Consider the following 23,461-nt stretch of genomic DNA (forward strand, 5'->3'; position numbering starts at 1 on the left):
TCCCAGCAGAGACATGGAGGACTGTATGGCAGATGTGGCTTATTGGATGTGTGCGCCTTATACAAGTTCAAAATAACTTTTTGTCTTTTAAAGTCAAGGGGTGCACCTTATGCGCTGTCGGCCGAAAATTTTGGTAATCAGCAGGCATCCCCACCTCCTTGAACATGGACAAGTGCTGCATGAATTGTAGAGAACGTGCAAGGTCACGACGCCCCATCAAAACTCAATAACAGGTGTGTGAACCAGTGCAGAACATGCAGCCCCCCCACAAAAAAAAAAAAAAAAAAAAAAAGCAGAAAAAGAAACGAGTTGAACTGAACACCATCACTTACACCCACACACTCACTCACCTGAACCAACCCAGCACCTTCACAAAAACACACTCACATCCACCTACAAACACATGCTCACAGTCACACACATCCACCTCCACACACACACCCACAGACATCCACCTACAAACACCTACGCACACACCGACACACTCACCTGCATCCACCCACCTACTCCCAGCCATGCACCAACACACACACACACTCACACATTTACACCCACTCACCCACCCATCTACACAACACCCACACCCATAAACCACGCCCACCTACCCACCCACCTACACACATGTTGTATCCATTATCATCATCCCATTCTCGTCACCAGATTGTTGTGTTGTTGACATAGACACAAAACTGATTTGTGCAAAACAATAGTCTAAACACAGCACGTGTGTTAAACAACAGTATAATCTGATAAAAGTAAGACCCTTTCAAATCTTGCAAGATCCAAGCAGACACTACTGACTGACGATAGTCCTTGTGCAAGCTCTAAATGCTAAGCTTACTGGGATTATGACAATGCATTACAGGGCCTACTTTTACTTTCATTACGAACATTAGATACAACCGTCACAACACCACACTCCCCCTCCACCTCCCCTACCTTCTGTTCCAGCAGTGCCCTGCGGAGAGAGACGCGCTCCTCGAGGACCTTGCGTTCCCTGTGATGCTGGGCGTCGGCGTTCTCCTTCACCTTGCTCTGGTACACCGTCAGCAGCTCCATCTCCTGCTGCAGCCGCGTCCGCATCTCCCCCGCCTCGCCCACCTGGCTCTCGTCCAGCCGCACCTGTCACACACCAACGTCATTGTTGTCGATAAATTGAAGAATGACTGCTCACCTGTCACACACCAACGTTACTGTCGTCGATAAAATGAAGAATGACTGCTCAGTCTATAAAAGCACCAAATGGAGAAAGTTTATCAAAAGTGAGTCTTACTTCACTACCCAGTTTTCATAAACTTTCTCCATTTGGTTATTGTCATCATTATGACTTGCGCAATAGCCGAGTGGCTGAAGCAGCATTGGACTTTCAATCTGAGGGTCCCGGGTTCAAATCTTGGTGACAGCGTCTGGTGGGTAAAGGGTGGAGATTTTTTCTGATCTACCAGGTCAACATATGTGCAGACCTGCTTGTGTCTGAACCCCCTTCATGTTTATACACAAGCAGAAGATCAAATACTCAAGTTAAAGATCCTGTAATTCATGTCAGCGTTCAGTGGGTTATGGAAAGAAGTACATACCCTGCATGCACACCCCCGAAAATGAAGTATGGCTGCCTACATGGCGGGGTAAAAATCGGTCATACACGTAAAAGCCCACTTGTGTGCATACTGCTGAACCTGAGAGTTGCAGCCCACGAATGAAGAAGAAGAAGAAAGAAGAAGAAGCCATCATTATTATCATTGTTGTTCAGCCGACCACACAAGGCTATATCAGGACTGCCCAATGTGATTTTGTGATGTATGCATGGGCTCTTTACGTTTGTAAGCGATGTGATCCCATGGTAACCGCCAGGACGATAATTCTTGTGTTTCATAATTAAATTTAGGTGCAAGCATTATGTCCCTTGGATTGTGTGCGGTCATAAGTACTGAACCTCTTTTAACACAAAACTGTCACATATATTATAAAAAACAAAAAACAAACAAAACAAAAAACCCCATTAAGATAAACCTACAAAACACAGTTCATGACATATTATCTTAACCATTTAGCTCCTTTGGGAAAATGCGACTTGGCCACACTGAGGACACCAGCCCTTCTGCTTAATTTATCATCCCCAGATAACAAAATATTGTAAAAAAGCAAAAACAATACTTGAAAGCCAAACAAAAGAGACATAAAATGGCTATATAGGCAAATAACACTGCAGAATGGACAGCTAGTGCCCATCCCAGTGTTTACTATCTCATTACCTTAACGCCAGAGCAAAACAGCACAGACAGTACATTACAGACAGTGGAAAAGAGAAAAAAATGTGTATCGGTTTGCTAGAAGGGGAATGGACCATGAAGGCAGAAGAAGAAGACAACAGTAAAGGAAAAAAAAGGGCAAAAATAAAGAGAGCAATAGAAAAGAGGAAATTTCTAGCACAGAATTTCAGAAGGCGGATATGCTATTTATACTGAAAGACCCCCGGCATTCCACGAAGGAACAGACCAAGGTACAACTCATAGCGAAACACACCTGGTTTCGTTTGCCACATTTGTTCCAGTCGAACATCAAGGCATGTTTTGTTACAGCCCCACAATGTTTTTTCCCACCCCACTAAAATTACATTAACATATTACCGTGACCCACTGGAGAAGACTCCAGCAGGTGTCTGATTCTTGTTGGATGCAAAATACTAATCAGCTCAGGCAGAGAAATCAAAAGTGACCTTAGCACATTACCTCCCTTCTGTCTGTCAATGCAGTGCCCTCTTTTTCAGCAGCCATCTTCCTTTCCTGTATCTTGTGAATCCAAGAGGTGAAGTTCTCTGTTTTGTTCTTCTTCAAATCTCTTTTGTTTCTTTGGAATGACTCATTTTCTTGGATTTTTTTCAAGCTTGAAAACAAAATCAAAATGAAATCTAATATCCTGTCACCCCTCTTGTGATACTGAAGATTAAAAATTAAAAAAAAAAAAAATCATTCGACATCATGGACGGTCGACATAACAATAACATACACCATATCAACCATATAACAGTAAATATTACTTTTCGTATAAATGTTATATTTCCGGAAACACTGTAAATCTCTGGACAAATTAACTGAAATTCAGTTGAAATGTCTTCCCTCCACAAAATAACTCAACCGCACCATTCTGCTCAGCTAAAAAGCCCTCACATTCTGTTAAAAAAATTCATATCCTAATAATCATCTGTAACATGTGTATGTGAGTACTTGTGTTCTGAATATCCGGGTCATGAACTTCTTAAACGCTGCTTCCCAAGACTTGGAAAAGTTCAGAAAAGTGTTGTTCAGTCCTTGTAAACATCACAACTTCATCACAATACACTCCAAAACTTCACAGAATTGTCAAAATTCATTCCAACCATTCAAACACAAATATATAAACGCACCTTTCACCGAAGCAAAAAATCAAACAACCCATATCACTTAAAGTGATGAACCCTGAAAGAGCCTCAACCTCCACAAACACACAACCCTCACACACACACACGAACACTGCAAAAGGGTCAGCACAAATTTAAGGCTGCACACCACACCACCTTTTCCATGAATCTCTAATGCTGTGAGTACAAAAAGTGTCAGATCTGCCGCTGATTAATATATGTTTATAGTGCCTATCCTCAGCCAGAGACCAAGCTCTAAATGCTTACAAACACCAAGTCATTTGCATAACAGCTGCCTACCTGGGTAGAGCCGTCTGAGAGCTGCCTTTGGGCACTCATCATTTGTTTCCAGTGTCATTCAATCAGGCTTTTGTCATGCAAACACACACACACACACACACACACACAAGGACATAGCCATTTTATGTGTAAAATTGTGAGGGCCGCCATGTTTACTAAAGGAATGCACATCTGACAAGAACAGTATTTCCGTTTTTTCTATTATTTCTACTGCCACAAACAGAAATAATATCAATAACACAAATAATAATAATACATTCATGTAGCGCTTTCAAACCTTTAAAAGCACTTTACAATAACACATCTGTCAGATACAAAGCACACAAGAACACACATGTACACACACATGCAAGCACAAAAATACACACGCATGAACTTATTTCTTGAGTTACTTCAACACGACCAACCCTCCACAAAAATAAAAAGAAAGGCACAGCACACATTGATCTCACTCAGACAGCACACATTGATCTCACTCAGTGTACCAAGTTTATCTGAAACAAGACACAGAACAAGTTTCTTCAGTCGAACACTGAAAGGGTCATCTTGCAAACAATCTTGTTTTAAAGCTTGGATTCCTTCACTTTAGCATCACCGCTCTAGAACAGAGGAATCAGGAAGATTCAGACACTGTCACACAAGTAGAAATACCAAACCCTTCAGATCTTGTCAAAACCCACGTCTTAAGCTGTACTTTTGTGCTCTGATGATGGTGTTCAGATGTTCAACTACAATTTCCACAGTTTTAATGTTCTGGTTTCAAAGTGTCAAACCATAAGCACTGATGCATACACACACACTACACCACATCTGCTGAAAATTAATGAAAAGAAGAAGACGACGACGACGACAATGACAACGAAGAAGAAGAAAATAAAAGGAGCAGACGCCTGACTTGCTTGTTAACCGAACGTTCTGGTGAACCCTTTACAGAGACTACCACAGGTTTCCAGAAAGACAGGAGAAAAAGAATGGGCCTCATTCAACAAACTGGTGCATAGTCACACACACTGATAATAAAAAGGAGGTGGGAGGGGAACCAACACAAAAAACAACAACAACAACAACAAAACTCCCTGAGGTCTAGACAGACAGGACTCACGTTCTGCTGCTGCAGCATCTCGGCGATGGAGGCCTCGTACTGGTCTCCCAGGGCAGCCAGCTTCCTCATCTGCTCCTCCTTCAGCTTCTTCACCACAGACTTCTGCTCCGGCTTGGGCGTTGTCTGCAGGATGTGCTCCTTCAGAGCCTTGTACTGTCGCTGCTGTGTCTTCACCGCCTCGTTGAACTGCTTGCGGATCTGGATCTCTTTGGCCTGGGCACAGACAGTGGAGTATTTGTATTTGTATCATTGTTTTTGTCACAACAGATTTCTCTGTGTAAAATTCGGGCTGCTCTCACCACGGAGAGTGCATCGCTACTCTGACACCGTCACCCATTTTTTAATCTTCTCTGCCTGCAATTTTATTTATTTTCCTATCAAAGTGGATTTTTCTACAGAATTTTGCCTGGGACAACCTTTTTGTTGCCTAGATTCTTTTACTTGATCTAAATGCATGCTGCGCAAGGGACCTGGGTTTAATGTCTCATCCGAATGACTAGCGTCCAGACCACCACTCAAGGTTTAGTGGAGGGGGAGAAAATACAGGCGACTGCCAGTGTGATTCACACCAGTGCACTCAGATTCTCTCACTTCCTAGACGGACACGTTACCTCTTGGCCAACCCTCCAGTGCACCCAGTGTAGGGTAGGTTGGCCTGATTGCGAACGATCCAGTCAAAGTGACCAGCTCAAAGTGTGTATTGTACAGATAAGAGGTCGTATGATTGTCAAACGTAGCACTTTCTCCCACTGGTTGCATCAGGAAAAAGTTCTTTTCAACGTTTTGTCAACAGTTGAAAAAATAGCAGGGGTTCCTGAGGGTAAACATGAATGGGCAATTCTAACTGCTAATGATGGGTCTGGGTACAAGTGGACAATTAAAACAGAAGCAGGTCTTGAAATCATTAGACAAAACATACTATTGAAACATCGCTTCAGACTGTTGTATTGTTGGTTTTGCACACACATGCACATGCACACAGACATACTTGTAAACAAACACACCCCACAGCCCACAAAAACACACCCTTTTGAGAGTGCTCAGTAACTGAAGCATTATTTGAAAACACACTCAGTCAAAACATCCTGTGGTCTACTTGCAAACAACACTATTTTCAAGATTCCTGTCAAAACTAACATTCTGATCTGTCACAAACATAATTTCTTAAATTCTCCAGGCACTGGTAATGCACAATTCATTCAACATATCCAATAAAATCAGCTATCTTAAACTGCGAAAAAACTCAAGTCCTACTACTTGCTTCCTTGATTTTAGGATTTTGAGAGCACATTTGTGAACTTGGTCGGCAGTGGTGTGTGAAGAAAAGAAAGAGTGCAGGAACAGCCGGAAATAGCATGTTTGACTGGTTCTTGGAACTGGATATTAATAATATTAACAATAATAATAATTAGTATTTATATAGTGCTGAATCTTGTGCAGAGGCTAATCAAAGCGTTTTCACACCAGTCATTCGCATGCACGCACAACTATAAACCTGAGAAACTGAAGTCAAAGAAAGGCAGGGGAGAGAGGGAGGCTATCATGGAAAGAGGTGGGTTTTAAGGCCAAACCTGAAAGAGCACTCATTAAGGTATCAGAGGTAGAAGCAGACACGCGCACACATACACACACACAGAGAACAGAAGAGAACCCCCTCTTGCACCCGACCCTCTCCCCACCTTCAGACTGCGGGGCTGCTGCTTGACCTCCAGCGCATGCTTCTTCCTCAGCTCCTGCTCGGCTCGTGCGTTGTAGTCCTTCTGGTTCTCCCGCTCTGTCTCGTGCTGCCGCTTGAGCTGCTCGTCCTTGCACTTCTGCAGGGCCGCCAAGTGCTTGTACTCCAGGTCCTGCGTCGACTCGTGGTGACGCACCAGCATGCAATGCTCGTACTCCACCTGGGCCTTCCGCTGACCCATTTCCTGTCAGCCAACAAACAAACCAGATCCATTTCCTGTCAGCAAACACACCAACCAACAACTACCACCACGCACCAGCATGCAATGCTCGTACTCCACCTGGGCCTTCCGCTGACCCATTTCCTGTCAGCCAACAAACCAACCAATGACTACCACCACGCACCACACATCAGTTCTCACACTCCAACTGGGCTTTCCGCTGACCCATTTCCTGTCAGCGAACAAACCAACCAATGACTACCACCACGCACCACACATCAGTTCTCACACTCCACCTGGGCTTTCCGCTGACCCATTTCCTGTCAGCGAACAAACAAACAAATCAAACCCATTTTGTGGCAGCAAACCAACAAACCAATGACTACCATCCCACACCAGCATGTAGTGCTCGTTCTCCACCTGGGCTTTCCTCTGACCCATTTCCTGTCAGCGAAGAAACCAATGACTACCTGTTTTTGGAAGGTGCTCACAGCTTTGATCTCTGAACAAAGATAATAGTAATAATAATAATAACATATTGTACTTTATTATGTTACATGTCTGTCTGAGTGTTTATGTGTGCATGCTTGAAATCTGACTGAATGACACAGGAAACGAATGATGAGAGCCCAAAGGCAGCCCTCACACTGCTCTACCCTGGTAGGCAACCTGTTGTGCAAATTACCCCGTGTTTGTAAAGTGCATAGAGCCTGGTTGGTGACCGTGGATAGACGCTCTATAAATATCCATATCATCATCATCATGTGGCACAAACTCACTTTAAGCGCCTCACATGAAACAATACATAAACAACAACCACAACATATCAGTATCAGTATCAATATCAGTAGCTCAAGGAGGCGTCACTGCGTTCGGTCAAATCCTTATCCATATACGCTACACCACATCTCCCAAGCAGATGCCTGACCAGCAGCATAAACAAAAACAAAAAAACAAACAAAAAAAAACAAAAAAAACCCCAACCAAACAAAAAAACCATAATCATCATACACTATAATGTAATTAGGCACTATACACACACTCACACACACAGCACATGATCACTCACACCAACCCCTACTCCCAACACCCATGCACACCCCCACCCCTCACCTCCTTAAGCAGCTTCTGCTGCAGGGTGTGGAAGGAGAGGACAGCGCGCCGTTTGAACTTTCTCAGCGACAGCTCCAGCATGTCCCTCTGCTGCTTCTCCAGCTGAAGCTCGGCCTCCCGGTGCTTCTGGGCCAGCGTCTCCTTGTACACCCGCATCATGTCCTCACGCTCTCGCCGTGACGCGCTCGTGTCCAGGCCCTGCGTGAGGGGTTGTGGTGAGGAGGGGGGTGTATAATAGGATTAGACCAGTGAGCACGGTTACTCAATCTACCCCTATAAAATAGAAAAGCACATAGCAAGAATAAACTTCAGACTAAATGAATTCTCTGCCAACTGGTGTTATTACAAAAAAACCTGCTCCCTGAAAACCCCCAACTTCATTTTCTTTTCTTTTTGGGTACTTGTTTAATTTAACAAAATGAATCAGTTCCCAACAAATATATGTACTGGCACTGTATGATAAACTAACACAATTTTCTAACAGATGGATCCTGATTACAATTATTAGACCACTATCACCATATATCACCTTTGTGGTAATGGAGCTGTCATAGTTCTCTGATATCTCCTGTGACCCATGTAATCTGACTGTCATATGTTTAAAGCCAGTTAGGAATCAAGGTGTTATATCGTACGTGATAACCCTTTTTTGTTGATGTTTTTGCTTTGATATTTGGTGGTCCCTTCATGTTTTTTGCTTTTCTTCTCTTTCTTTTTTGAAAATCTCCTTGCAAACTATTACTATGCTTATACTGAAATTACCAGATGTGTCATAAGTTATATTGTCATTGTAATATGTTATCTGTTGCATGTAAATGTGCTGATGATTATGTTAAGAGAAAATATAACCTTCAATGCAAGGGAGAAAAAACAAACACAAAAAACAACCACCAAACTCATTCTACCCCATGTGTGCACCTAGAATTCCCCCCTCCTCTCTGCCCAGCTGTGCAGCCAGGTGTGCATGCGAACATGTGCATGTGAACACAAATGGTGATAACTCATAAACCACTAACTGGATTGCTTTCATATTTTAGAATGTTGGTGTCCTGTGCATAAACTACTTTGCTATTTTTTTGTTGTTGATTACTGAGACAAGAATAATTTGTTTGTTTTTGTGATATAAAATATTTATTTAATAACACAATTTGTAAACAAACAACACACGCAGTTTGAGTTTGATCTGATGCTAGTGACAGCTGATGCTGACACAGGAGCTACACGTTCACTTCCGCTGTCATTGTGCTTGCTAATACTAGCGTCAACAGTTATTATCACTGTCACAGTTCATAACCCACTCACAAGCCGTATGGGATGCTTCTTCAGCTGAGAGACATTATGGGGGTTAAACCAAGATGATTAAAGCTGACTGATTCGCTAAAATCCAGTGCAGACAAAAATAGTGCCAATGTGGCATGCATGCAAACCATTTGAGAACGGTGATAAGTGATAAGAAACTCTAGGGAGAGCTGGACAGTACAAAGTCTTCAGAGAAGAAGGCCCCCCTCAGTCAAGTGTTTTGGCCCTTAACTCCTTACACTCTAAGGGGGCCGGGCCGCACCCAGGTCATTACTCCTGGATGCCCTTGTATTGCTGCAAGCGCAATCTTGCCTCCTAGTTTACGAGTTGTAGTCCTTCACAAAAGACAAAAGCTGTAAATGATTTCCGACTGCTGTGGAGAAGCCACTGATCATCAACACTCACTCTGCTGTTGGCCAGACCATAGGCGTAAGTTAATCTCTGATATAAAGTAATAAACCAGCACTGAGCCTTGTCACAGACGCAATGAGGACAAGGTACCTTCTTCATTTTGTCCATCTCCTCCTTGTTGTTCCTCTTGGTCTGGTCGTTCAGGTTCCTCTTCTCGTTCTCGTGGGTCTGGGAGGTGTCCTTCATCAACTTCTTCTCCTGGGCTGCCGTGTTTTTGTTCTGTGAGACACAGACAACAAGGGACATGTGTAGTTATCAAATTTTTACTCTGTGAGACACAGACAACAGGAAGGGAGATGTGTAGTTGCCAAATTTTTACTCTGCGAGACAGAGACAACAGGAAGGGATATGTGTAGTTATCAAGTTTTTACTCTGTGAGACAGAGACAACAGGAAGGGAGATGTGTAGTTATCAAGTTTTTACTCTGTGAGACAGAGACAACAGGAAGGGAGATGTGTAGTTATCAAGTTTTTACTCTGTGAGACAGAGACAACAGGAAGGGAGATGTGTAGTTATCAAGTTTTTACTCTGTGAGACAGAGACAACAAGAAGGAAGATGTGTAGTTATCAAGTTTTTACTCTGTGAGACACAGACAACAGGAAGGGAGATGTGTAGTTGCCAAATTTTTACTCTGTGAGACAGAGACAACAGGAAGGGATATGTGTAGTTATCAAGTTTTTACTCTGTGAGACAGAGACAACAGGAAGGGAGATGTGTAGTTATCAAGTTTTTACTCTGTGAGACAGAGACAACAGGAAGGGAGATGTGTAGTTATCAAGTTTTTACTCTGTGAGACAGAGACAACAAGAAGGAAGATGTGTAGTTATCAAGTTTTTACTCTGTGAGACAGAGACAACAGGAAGGAAGATGTGTAGTTACCAAATTTTTACTCTGTGAGACAGACAAGAAGGAAGATGTGTAGTTATCAAGTTTTTACTCTGTGAGACAGAGACAACAGGAAGGGAGATGTGTAGTTTTGTTTTTGTACTGTGAGAGAGACAACAGCAAGGGAGATGTGTAGTTTTCATGTTTTTATTCTGTGAGACAGAGACAACAGGAAGACAGATGTGTAGTTTTCATGTTTTTGTTCTGTGAGACAGAGACAACAGGAAGACAGATGTGTAGTTTTCATGTTTTTGTTCTGTGAGACAGAGACAACAGGAAGACAGATGTGTAGTTTTCATGTTTTTGTTCTGTGAGACAGAGACAACAGGAAGACAGATGTGTAGTTTTCATGTTTTTGTTCTGTGAGACAGAGACAACAGGAAGACAGATGTGTAGTTTTCATGTTTTTGTTCTGTGAGACAGAGACAACAGGAAGACAGATGTGTAGTTTTCATGTTTTTGTTCTGTGATACAGAGACAACAGGAAGGAAGGAATTTTTGTTTAATGTCCCGTCACACATATCGGTGATTGAAGACATTTTGTAAAAGTATTTATGAATACATCTGAGTATTATCGGTTAGAAGGGGTGGGAGATGTGGATGAATGGAGGGTTTGGGGAAACTGGGCAAATGAGGGTAAAAATGTGGGTGAAATTTGAAAGAAAAACAAAACAAACAAACAAACAAACAAAAAACCTCTAAATACAGTTACAGGAAATTACTTAAAGGACTTCGTAAAAGAGAAGTCGTTAAACTGACAAGCGAAACAACTGATAATGAATGCAAAAAGTCAAAAACATCAACGTTCTCAGTCACTTGTGAAGACACACTTTCGTGTACAAAAGGCTTCATCAAGCTACAGTGAAAAATTATATGCTCAATTGTCAGGTTATTAAAGCATATACACTTGACATTAGAACAATACTTGGTCCGTAATGAATTTGATAATAGTCTGAGAGCTAAGCTCAGAATTGGTCTGCGAATCGGACCAAAGTCTGAGAGAGTCAACTGACGAGGTTTTAGACTTGAATTCAAGCACCTATAAAAGTCTCTTTCTAGTATATTGCTTATTTCCTTGTATGACAATGGGCAATATACTTTTATACTATCTATATGATTTTTTGCTCCCCTTTTTGCTGCCCTATCTGCTTGGTCGTTATAATGGAATCCAGTGTGGGATGGTATCCAACAAAAAGCAACATTTGTACCCTTCACAAATAGGGAGTGCAATAAATACCTAATTTCAAAAAATAAATCTTCTCTTTGATTATTCTCAAAAAGGAGCAAACCTTTTAAGACAGATTGAGAATCAACACAAAATAGGATATTACTTATTATGATTGGTATATCAACAAGATGATTTAAAGCCATAAGGATGGCCACCAATTCAGCTGTAAAAATTGAATGTCCCTTACCTAAATAATATGATTTTTCTGTTTTTAGGTCAGGAATGACAAAAGCAGATCCTGCACTGCTATCATCCAGGACCGAGCCATCAGTGTAAACTTTTAAATGATAATCAAAATTTTCTTCTAATTCAATTCTGACAGATGCTGCTATTATATGTGGAGATTCTCCTTTTGTTGTGTCAGAAGCACATATGTTGACGTTTGCTTTTGTTAACTCCCAGGGAGGGACAGGTGGCACCAGAACACGAGGTGCCATATCATGCAAATCAATGTCTGAAGAATTTAAAATATCTGACACATATGTGCGAATGGTTTGTAGATTTGAATTATTGTGTGCATTTTTTGGAAAATCAATATCAGACCTAATATTTAATTCCTCAAAATCATCCACTGCTGTACATCTCACAATATATTTAGCAGAACTTAATTTTCTGATTTCATCTACTGGTAGAATACCCGCAAGCTTATAGGCTTCTGAGGTCTTAGTATGCACAGGTACCCCTAAAGCCAGTTTCACAGCTTTACTGTCAATTATTCGCAGCTTCTTCAGAAACGTCGGCGGGGCAGAAAAGAAAATTTCTTGACCGTAGGTCAATCTTGATCTTACGAGAGATGTCGCTAAATGTAAAAGAATTTTGGAGTCTTGTCCCCAAGGAGAGTGACTTACAATTTTTAAGAAATTTAAACTTTTAACTGCTTTAGTCACCATTGAATCAATGTGTTTCTTCCAGTTTAGTTTTGAAGTAAACAGGATCCCAAGAAATTTGATTTCCGACTTGAAAAATATTTCACGTCCTCCTAAAAAAAAACGTGGTAGTTTGCTGGGATTATAACCATTATTAAAGAGGATCAAATGTGTTTTTTCTACAGAAAACTCAAAACCATTAGATTGCATATAGCTACTCAGTCTATCGAGTTCACCCTGAAAATGTTTCTGTACATAATTTATGTAATGTAGGCTTGTCCTTTTCCTCAAGGATGTCTGAATCCATATAGCAATATCATCAGCATATTGAGCCAGCTTAGTAGATGATGAAAAACATGTATGTAAATCATAAATCATAATGTTGAACAACAATGGAGAAATAATGGAACCCTGCGGGATTCCCATGTTTATAGGCCTAGAGGTTGATAAAGTTACTCCCACTTTTGCCACTATATATCTCCCACTTAAAAAGGATTTAACATAGTCATAAACATGACCCGACAGACCAATTTGTTTCAGCTTAAATAACAGTCTGCTATGCCACACTCGGTCATAAGCTTTAGTAAGATCGAAGAAGGACGCAAGGATACTTTTTCGCTTAGAAAACTGTTTTTTAATTTGGGTAGTGAGACGGGTCAGATGATCAATTGTAGATCTTCCTTTCCGGAATCCAGTTTGAGCTGACGGAATTATGTTATTTTTGTCACAGTAATACACCATTCTAATATTTACAATTTTCTCCATGACTTTCCCAACGTGGGAGGTAACCGAAATAGGTCTATAACTCGAAGCTTCTGTTCGAGGTTTACTCTGTTTTAATACAGGAGTTACAATGGAAGTTTTCCATACCTCAGGGATTTGTCCACATTCCCAGCACTTTTGAAATAATGTATGTAATATAATCAACCAGTTTTCTGGCAAATGGTTTAACATGGTGTAAGATACTACATCCTTACCAACTGACAAATTTTTGTTACTCAACAAATGAATAGCGTTCTTTACCTCATGTAAAGTTATTGCCGAATTGATTGTATTATCAAAAAGCAAACAAACCCACATACACACACATACACATGCCTAGAGAACAAAAACAAAAAAGACATATTAACCCCCCAAAAAATAACATACACAGACTTTAATGCCTAAACAACAAAAACACAAAAGGACACTAACTCATTCTACCCCACAGCTACATGCCTACTGCAACTCCCCTGGACCAGCACTACACGAGACCACTGCAGAAAAACAGGGTGGTTCACTAAAACAGTGATAATCAATGGAAAATTGTTTAAAACATCAAACAAAGCTTCGTATTCATACTTCTGGAATAAGTGAATGGTTCAGTTTAGAATACGAGCTATACCAAGCATGAATGAACAAAATTAGAATAGTGCGTTGGTTTGAGAATACGTGTATTGGTCCACAGAGGAAGTAATCATGGTATGAGTTATCTCGTACCTAGAGCAGAGTTAAAAAACAAAGAAAAGCACACCCCAAAACATCACACACACACACACACACTTACATGCCTCTCTAGCTCTGGGTTATGGCTGGCTTTGAGGCGGTCAAATATAACACACACACACACACACACACACACACTTACATGCCTCTCCAGTTCTGAGTTATGGCTGGCTTTTAGGGCAGTCAAATATAACACACACACACACACACACACTTACATGCCTCTCCAGTTCTGAGTTATAGCTGGCTTTGAGGCAGTCAAATATAACACACACACACATATACACACACAAACACACACTTACATGCCTCTCCAGTTCTGAGTTATGGCTGGCTTTGAGGCGGTCAAATATAACACACACACACACACACACACTTACATGCCTCTCCAGTTCTGAGTTATGGCTGGCTTTGAGGCAGTCAAATATAACACACACACACATATACACACACAAACACACACTTACATGCCTCTCCAGTTCTGAGTTACAGTTGGCTTTGAGGCGGTCAAATATAACACACACACACACACTTACATGCCTCTCCAGTTCTGAATTATATAGCTGGATTTGAGGTGGTCAAATAACACACACACACACACACACTTACATGCCTCTCCAGTTCTGAATTATATAGCTTGATTTGAGGCGGTCAAATAACACACACTCACACACACACACACACACACTTACATGCCTCTCCAGTTCTGAATTATATAGCTTGATTTGAGGCGGTCAAATAACACACACTCACACACACACACACACACACTTACATGCCTCTCCAGTTCTGAGTTATGGTTAGCTTTGAGGCGGTCCAGCTCCTTGCTGCACTTGGCACGCAGGTTCTCATACTCTCTGTCCAGCTTCTGCTTGTGTTCCTCCATCTCCCCCTTGAACCGCGACTCCATCTGAACAAGGTTGCAGGCATCGTCAGAAATTCTGCATGGTCACTCTTTGATGGTGACAGCATACATGAATATATCGACTAGCTTTTAAACAGCTTCTACGCTTCTAAATAACTTTAATTAGTAATGTGACTCCATCTGAACAACGCTGCAGCCATCGTCAGAAATTCTGCATGGTCACTCTTTGACGGTGACAGCACACAAGAATAAATTTACTAGCTCTTTTACTGCTTCTACACTTCTAAATGACCAAAAATAGTGACAAGACCCCATCTGAACAACACTGCAGGCACCATCAGAAATTCTGCATGAACGCTCTTTGACAATGACAGCATACATGAATAAATCTACCAGCTTACTGACTGCTTCTACACATCTAAATAACTATGATGATCAAATTCTGGCCCAGACAGTCTGGACAGCAGTTGCCTCCTCCGCTGTCCTGATGGTCATAGTCAGACACAACTGTCATACATCTCTGACAGCAGAGGGCAAGGTATTCACAGAGAATTTTTAATTGTGATGGTCGGACATGAATGACTATCATACAACCCCCACAGCTCGTCCCGGCCACTCACCGACTGAAGTTCCTTCTGGTGCTGCTTGCGGAGACGCTTGTAGATGGTGAAGTTGCGGTACTCGTTTGAGTGGGCGTGCTGCTTGATCTCCTGACGCACAATGGATGTCGTGCGGATTGTGGCGAAGTTGTTGGCCGGAACCTCAGAGCTACGCCCACTTCCACCTGAAGCCTGCATACATGACACACATACACATCAGAATTAAGATGTGTATTACGCATCAGAATTGTTCAAGATGTGTTAAAGGGATTGTGTATGGCACATTCATGGGTACAGAAAAACACAGTATCATACAATATCACTTACTAATTCCTTGCAGGGGAAATGTTTGTGTCTGCTCAAATACACATCAAGAATCACTTAAAGGCAAATGATGAGAATATACATTACAGGCATTTAAAAAAAACAACAACCCACACACGCTGAAAAAAAAGAACAAAAAATGTATGAACATCATTGAAATTTTGAATTATTTCAACAAAAACAATTTATGAAATCTACTAAAACAATTCAACTGTTCTATATAAAAGCAACTCATGTTTTCAGCTTTATAGTTAAGCAAAGGAAAAAGAAAAGAAAAGAAAAACAGGATCTCTTCTCAAGACAGGGAAAATAGAGACCAAATATGTTCCCAACAAAAATAAAAATGCGTAATTCCAAGAGACTGTGACAACAGAAAGATTCACGAACCAACGAAAACTATAACACAGTGCCACTGTTCTGCTCTATTTTATCATTTGGATAAACTCCTTTTTACGCAGCCTCTAAATTTCATTCAGAAAATATTACTGATCTCTACAATCAAAGAATCATATCCTCAATCATCAATGAAAAACAGAAAGGCAAATAAATTAATAATACAAATATGAACATCCCCCTTTTCCACATATCATTTACTTATTTCACTTCCAGAAATATGGATGAACCAGTCAGATTTCTGTGCACAACCTTCAGGTTCCTTTCTCTGATATGAAATGAACAGAAGTTTCCTCCATAAAGTGGTATACCAACAGTAAGGAGATAGATGTTGAACAGCGCTTTGATTCTGAGGAAAACATGGTTGTTAATCAATTCCATACATTCCACCGACTTCCCTGTTCTGAACAATGAAAACAGTGGAGCCAGGCTTTTATCAATGGTACCTTCAATAATCTTCCTCTCTGATGCCCAGAACACTGTATGTGTAAATGTGAGTTACAATGTGTGCTTGTATGCGTGTGCCTGTTTGTGTGTGCGCATAAACGTCCAGGTAGTCCATATATAATTACATGTGTGCATAATGCACATTTCTTCACCAGCATAAGCGTGTGTGCATTGTCTGTCTGTACTCAGGACAGCAAGAATAGACTGAATGGACTGACATATCCTGGAAAAATGTTCAAGGTCTGAACACACAATCCATAGTTTATTTTCAAGTGACAAGTTGAATTCCTACACAACCCCTGTTTATTTATAAATGATGTGTTCAGTATCTATACATTCCCTAGGTAATTTACAATTCAACTGATGAGTCCAATTCATACACAATTCCTAGTTTATTTTCAAGTGACAAGATCAATTTCTACACGATCCCTAGTTTATTCACTAGAAACAAGTTCAACTTATATAAATTCTTCTACTTTTCTATATAAGTTCAAGCAAACAGATTTACTAAAACAAATCAGGCACAATGATTTCTGCTCAATGCATTTTCCCATTAATACACAATTTGTGAAACTGAATTACCATACTTCGAAATCAATAGTTTTGCAAAACTCTCTCCACTCGCTTAACACCACAGAACACGTGCGGCTTCAAGATAGAAGTGCAGGTATTTTCATCATAATATGCAATCACATATTTTCACAATTTTTTTAATTATGCTAAGAATAAATTTCACACAAAATGCTGATTAGGAAGCATTTCCATTCAAAGCTCAACAACAACAAAAATTAATCTACACAGTGTCAGGTTAAGTTCATGCAACAGTTCACTATCACAGTAAACTGAGAAAAATACATTAGTCCTGAGGGTACTGACCTCTCTTTTGCACAGTATCATGCAAAGAATACACAAATGGGATTCTTGTCCCACCCCCCCTCCCTACCCCCTTCCTTTGGGGGTTGGGGGGGGGGGGGTGAGGTGAGGGGGTTGGGGGTCCTGTCAGTGACAATCCAGGGAAGAGGGCCTGAGGGCCTGGGGGGTGGGGGGTGGAGGGGGTGTTTCCCAGCATAACAAGAAGTCTGTCAGAATTAGAGTGTGTGTTTCAATAGGAAATCAGTTTTCTTTTTATGCACAAGAAGAAGTCCACCAGAATTAGTGTGTATGTGTGTTTATTATTAAAAGGAATGAAGTTTTCTGTCTTCTTCATTATCATATCAAAGGCACGAAAGTTACATGCATGTAAGTGTGAGAAGGAGAAATAAAACAACAACAAAATGCAATGTACCTCAAGATACAACAGATTTTTCATAAGAGGAAACGAAACAGAAGAGAGAGACAGAGAGACAGAGAGAGAGAGACAGAGACAGAGAGAGAGAGAGACAGAGACAGAGAGAGAGAGACAGACAGACAATTCAACAACAAAATTCAAACTATCAGTTTCTTACCAAACTTCCAATGATTTTGTTACATGTGCAAAGTTAAAAAAAGCAGTGGGTGGTAGGGCAGTACACAACTGAATTGACAGGAACGACACTTTTTTCATCACAGACTCCTTTTGCAGTCCGGTGTCCTCGAAATATAACTATGCCCAGATACTTTCATTCCCCCAAAACATAGCTAAGCGCTGACACTTTGGTTCCCCAAGCTTGGATACTTTGGATGAAACGATACGGTGTGGTGCACGGATCTGTGCTTATCATCTCACACTGTTTATCAACATGTTTTGGGTTTGATGCAACTGTCTCCGGTCAGACACTACTAAATACTGAACAGTTCACTTGTTATCAAAGCTCATATTGTATTGCAGACAGAAGAAACAAAATCAATCACTCGCACTTTTCATTTTCAATTTTTCCAACACCAATCCAAGCCTTGTGATTTTCCCAAAGTGAACCCCCTACTATAAGGAGACATCTAGGGCTCTTTCTCATGATCACGCATGGATTCATTCTTGCATGCATGATGAGTGCATGCACGCGTGCACACCCACTTCTTTGTGCAGTACAAAGCTTTCTCCTATCATTAAGTTTACAGCAAATGTTTCTTCACAATCTCTTTTTTTCTACAATAAAATCATAACATACAAAAATTCACAGAAATAACCATAACATCACAGAAAAACAGTCAATGAACAAGCATTATGACTTGACACTAACACAAATGAGGAAATAAATGAAGAAAGAAAGAACATCCATAAAAAAAAACAAAAAAAAACAACAACAAAAAACCACCCTGAAACCCATCATTCATAGAAGTGGTTTTCAACAGTTAAGAACTTTGAAAATGTTAAAGTGATACTTTTTAGTTTCAATAGTCCAGAAAATCAGCAATGTAAAACAGTGACTAAAAATGTCCTTTTAATAGAATTTTTTTTTAAAAAGACGTGTACCGGAGAAACAATAAAAAGACAAAATTCAAACATGACTATTGTATTTCACTGTATTACTTTCGGTCATAATAGATTTCTTTGTGAGAAATTCAAGCTGCTCTCCATGGGGAGAGCACACTGCCACAGTGCTGGACAACCCATATATATATATATATATATATATATATATTTATCTCTCTCTGTATATGTATACACATATATATATATATATATATATATATTTATCTCTCTCTGTATATGTACACACACACACACACACACACACACTATATATATATATATATATATATATATTTTTTTTTTTTTAACTGTCTGCAAGCGTACTTGTCCTGTCACAGTTATCTTGCCATCGACAATTCTTTTGTTGCTGTGGGTTCTTTTATGTGCGCTAAATGCATGATGCATATGAGACCTCCGTTTATCATCTCATCTAAATGACTAGCACCCAGATCACCACTCAAGGTCTAGTGGGGAGAGGAGTAAAAATCTCCATCTGCATGTGAATCGAACCTGTGGACACTCGCCTTTTTGTGTGCATTACCACTGGACCACCATTCCACTGTATGACGCATGTACAGCAACAATGTCCCCTTCTAACAGTCCCGACCTCATTATAATCAGTCTGAAGGGTTACAATTAAAAGTACAGGAATATTCCACGTTTGCTGTAAATATATTCTTTGAAAAAAATCCTTTCGGAAAGCTAAATTTTTTTTTTTTTAAAGAAGTAAAAAAAAAAAATTAAAAAAAAAAGCAACTGTGAAGCTTACATAAGACAAAAAACAAAAATATCAAAGACCATGTGAAATAATGTTTAAAAAAACACGGTTTGGACGGGCCATGTTTTTTTTGTTTTTTTTATATGTTATAAATCAATCCTTGAACAAAACAGTTGGACATAACCTTTACCACATCTACAAAACAACGTCTGTATCACGCATGCTGCTTTGGGTAGAAGGCAGAATGTTCATTTTACGTAACAGCATCCTGAAATCGGATTGAAACCTCCAACAAGCAGCAATGGAGATAACACATTTTACAGGGAAAAATTTTGTCTTGAAATAATCCAACTTTTTGCATTATATCTTTGTCAATAATCCCTTTCCATGTCTGCTTTGGTACATAATCCAGTCCTATGTCTATCTGTGTAAAATAAATTTCAAGATATCTGAATGCGCTTTACTTGCTCCAGAAAACATGCTTTTGCCCCTTGTTCCCAACAAAGCCCAAAACTTTGCTAACAAAATTGGAAACCAAACAAAAAAAAACAGCAGACATCGCAGACAACAATAATAGTCATTCTGAACAGAAAAAAAAGGACTCAAAACCTGCGCAAAACCTGTTCAAACTTGTAAAAAACCAACAGAACAGAACCTTGATCAAAACATGCAGAGACGAAGTCTTCCACACAGCCAGGAAAATTTTCGTTCGTTCAAGTATACATGTATACTTACACATGTATACTTGCACATGTACAAGTTATGGTTGACATGGTTCATGCACATCATGCACTCTTTCACAAACGTGGACCGCAAGTTAGTCTGAACACCTGAAAACACCCACCCCTTGCCCCTCCCATCACCACCCTGCCTTTCCCCCACAAGATTCAGCTGAACCTATCATTTTCCTTTGATGAAATACCAGACCAAAAAAACCCAAAAAAACAACAACAAAAAAAAACAAAAACAAAAAAAAAAACCCACAAAAAAACCCCCCAGAATGAAACATTATCACCAAGACAAGCATCAAGGACAAAAATAACAGGAAGTAAAAACTTACAGAACAGAGAGAGGGGAAATAAATATAAAAATGAGAGAGAGACCACGATGCACAACAGGCCATTCACGATACACTGAGCAGTCAACAACGGTGCAATCAATCAAAGCAGGCAGGAATACCTGGACCTTCCACGACTGCGGGCTGTAGGAACCACTGCGAGACGACAGCGACGGCCAGTCCTTCAAACGATACGACCCACGGGAGGAAAACAAACACGTCAACAACAAGGAACGTGACATAACGTACAAATACCAACAACAGTGCCAAAGCTACTCTATCATGACACAGTCCATCAACAATGGTGTTAAAAATTAATTACGGCCATAGTGTTAACAAAACAACAAGGAACGTAATGTACACACACCAACAACAGTGCCAATGCTACTCACTGCTAAAACAGTGAATAAACAACAGTGCTAAAAATTCATTACACAAACAAACATCAACAAAAAGGAACGTAACATACACTCACCAACAACAGTACCACTGCTACTCACTGAATAACACTGTCTATGAACAATGATGCTAAGAATTCATTACAGTGATACAATGAACAACAGCTGCTCCATTCACGTCACCATCCAGGGTCAGACTGTAGTCATCTACCAGTGCAACGTACAACAAAGGAAAAGGGGAATGGTGCTCGTCGCACAACACTACCAACACGTGAGGGGGTACGAAACAAAACCCAAACTTACTGTCATGCTTTCTACTTCTTTCGGTGGCTCCACATTATGAAAGACCGTATCAGTCTCCTCCTTTTTGTTCCATTGTTTTAAAAAGGAAAAGAAGAAAAAAATGACAATGTGCAAACAAGAATATGAATCAAGAAAAAAAAAAAACAAAAAAAAACTATACTTCCGCAAATTGCAGTCCGTGAAATCACTTGTTTTATCTTAATATAATCTTTTTGTATTAATTTCGGACAATCAGACAAGCGACAAAACATAGAACACGACACCAACAGAAAGACAGCCTACACCCCCCCCCAAAAAAAAACCCAGTTGGTGGGGGGCGTGAAGAGAAGGAAAATCAGCTAACTGATTTGTGTTTAAATATGTGTATTTATATATCTTTCAAATAACATCACTGCATCATTTGGGTAGTCACAGTCAGAGAAGCATACTGTGAAGATGGGTGCGTGCGTGCGTGCGTGTGTGTGTTTGTGTGTGAAAATGTCCAAGTGTACATACAAACTGTGTGTGTCAGAGAGATAAACATATTACTATATATAATACCAAGTCCTTTCCTCAAATCTGAACAGGACATAAGAACAAACAAGTCCACTTGCATGTCAAATTCCTGATATGACCTTTCCTAAGTTTATCCTTAGATCAGAGATCATTCAAATGAAAGAAAAAAAAAGATGATTATGAAGATGATAAAAATAAAAATAATAGATAAAGAAGTAGTTGAAGTTCTAATATGCCAATATGACATTTCTTGGCCAATATAGCTGGAAAATTTGTGCCATTTTCCCTTCCTATTTAAGTCATTATCACCATTCAGTATGCGACCTGTGTACAAACTATTTCAGCTAAACATATACAACTTAGACACAAAGTTTTCTTTCTATTCTCTTGATTACTGGTAACAAACAATGGTGTTGGTCATTCTGAAAATACAGAGGTATCATTAAGTTGTGTTGCTTTTCTTTTTTTTATATGAAAGACAAAACAAATGAGGCAGCACCATGGCTTTTTAATTTTAATATCTAGCTAGCCAAAAAAAAAGAAGAAGCAAAAACAAACAAAAAAAGGAACACATAACATACTGTATCTTTTCACAGTTCAACATTTATGTCACAACATCAAAGACCAACGATCAATCTGTTCACTACAATTTCCTGTTCTGTTTCATACAATTCACATGCATTCAGATGACCAGCACAGCAATCATCTGGCGAAATTTACATGCTTCAGTTTATTTGTCTGATTTATTCGTATTCCTATATATATTGTATATATATGTACATATGTACAAGTTTGCACAAGTTCAGACCTCCTTTATTTTCAAGAAAGTGACCTGACTGTCATACACATAAAGCATCCCTTTCAAAAAACTACTACAAGTTCAGCACACAATCTAACACCCAACTACTCTTATCACCCATCAGCATTTCAAAACATAAGTAAACAAATCTGAGTTTGCAGGTATTCTTTGTATTTTGTATTTCTCTTTTTATCACAACAGATTTCTCTGTGTGAAATTCGGGCTGCTCTCCCAAGGGAGAGCGCGTCGCTACACTACAGTGCACCCATTTTTTTTGGTACTTTTTTCCTGCGTGCAGTTTAATTTGTTTTTCCTATCAAAGTGGATTTTTCTACAGAATTTTGCCTGGGACAACCCTCTTGTTGTCGTGGGTTCTTTTACATGCGCTAAGTGCATGCCACACACAGGACCTCGGTTTATCGTCTAATCCGAATGACTATCGTCCAGACCACCACTCAAGGTCTAGTGGAGGGGGAGAAAATTACTGGCAGCTGAACCGTGATTCGAACCAACGCGCTCAGATTCTCTCGCTTCCTTGGCGGACGCGTTACCTGGAGTTGGTACCATGACATGAATAACAATGACCTTCAAACGGCTGCTTCCAGGTCCAACAAAAACTCTAAAACCCACCTACCCTCATCAGCTTAGCAAAAAAAAAAAAAAAAAAAAAGTTGGCAGGTATCTTTTTGTGA

At 40.1% G+C, this 23,461-nt stretch overlaps 1 protein-coding gene across 5 annotated transcripts in view; it reads right to left on the reverse strand.

Annotated features, from left to right (window-relative positions):
- The window catches only part of LOC143288388 (serine/threonine-protein kinase TAO1-like), a 59,412-nt gene that overhangs the window by 13,983 nt on the left and 21,968 nt on the right, over positions 1-23,461 (reverse strand). For 2 of the 5 annotated variants that reach the window (XM_076596794.1, XM_076596793.1), the window contains 8 exons: positions 20,897-20,956; positions 15,468-15,638; positions 14,758-14,892; positions 9,608-9,736; positions 7,808-8,005; positions 6,479-6,718; positions 4,800-5,012; positions 940-1,122 (listed from right to left, as the gene is read on the reverse strand). In XM_076596794.1, coding sequence (XP_076452909.1) covers positions 940-1,122; positions 4,800-5,012; positions 6,479-6,718; positions 7,808-8,005; positions 9,608-9,736; positions 14,758-14,892; positions 15,468-15,638; positions 20,897-20,956 — 1,329 coding nt within the window. Of the gene's footprint in view, positions 1-939; positions 1,123-4,799; positions 5,013-6,478; positions 6,719-7,807; positions 8,006-9,607; positions 9,737-14,757; positions 14,893-15,467; positions 15,639-20,896; positions 20,957-21,475; positions 21,536-23,461 lie in introns of all 5 variants that reach the window. The other 3 variants (XM_076596795.1, XM_076596796.1, XM_076596792.1) reach the window with 2 other exon arrangements.

This window comes from Babylonia areolata, chromosome 12, assembly GCF_041734735.1.
Source record: "Babylonia areolata isolate BAREFJ2019XMU chromosome 12, ASM4173473v1, whole genome shotgun sequence".
Lineage (NCBI taxonomy): Eukaryota > Metazoa > Mollusca > Gastropoda > Neogastropoda > Buccinidae > Babylonia > Babylonia areolata.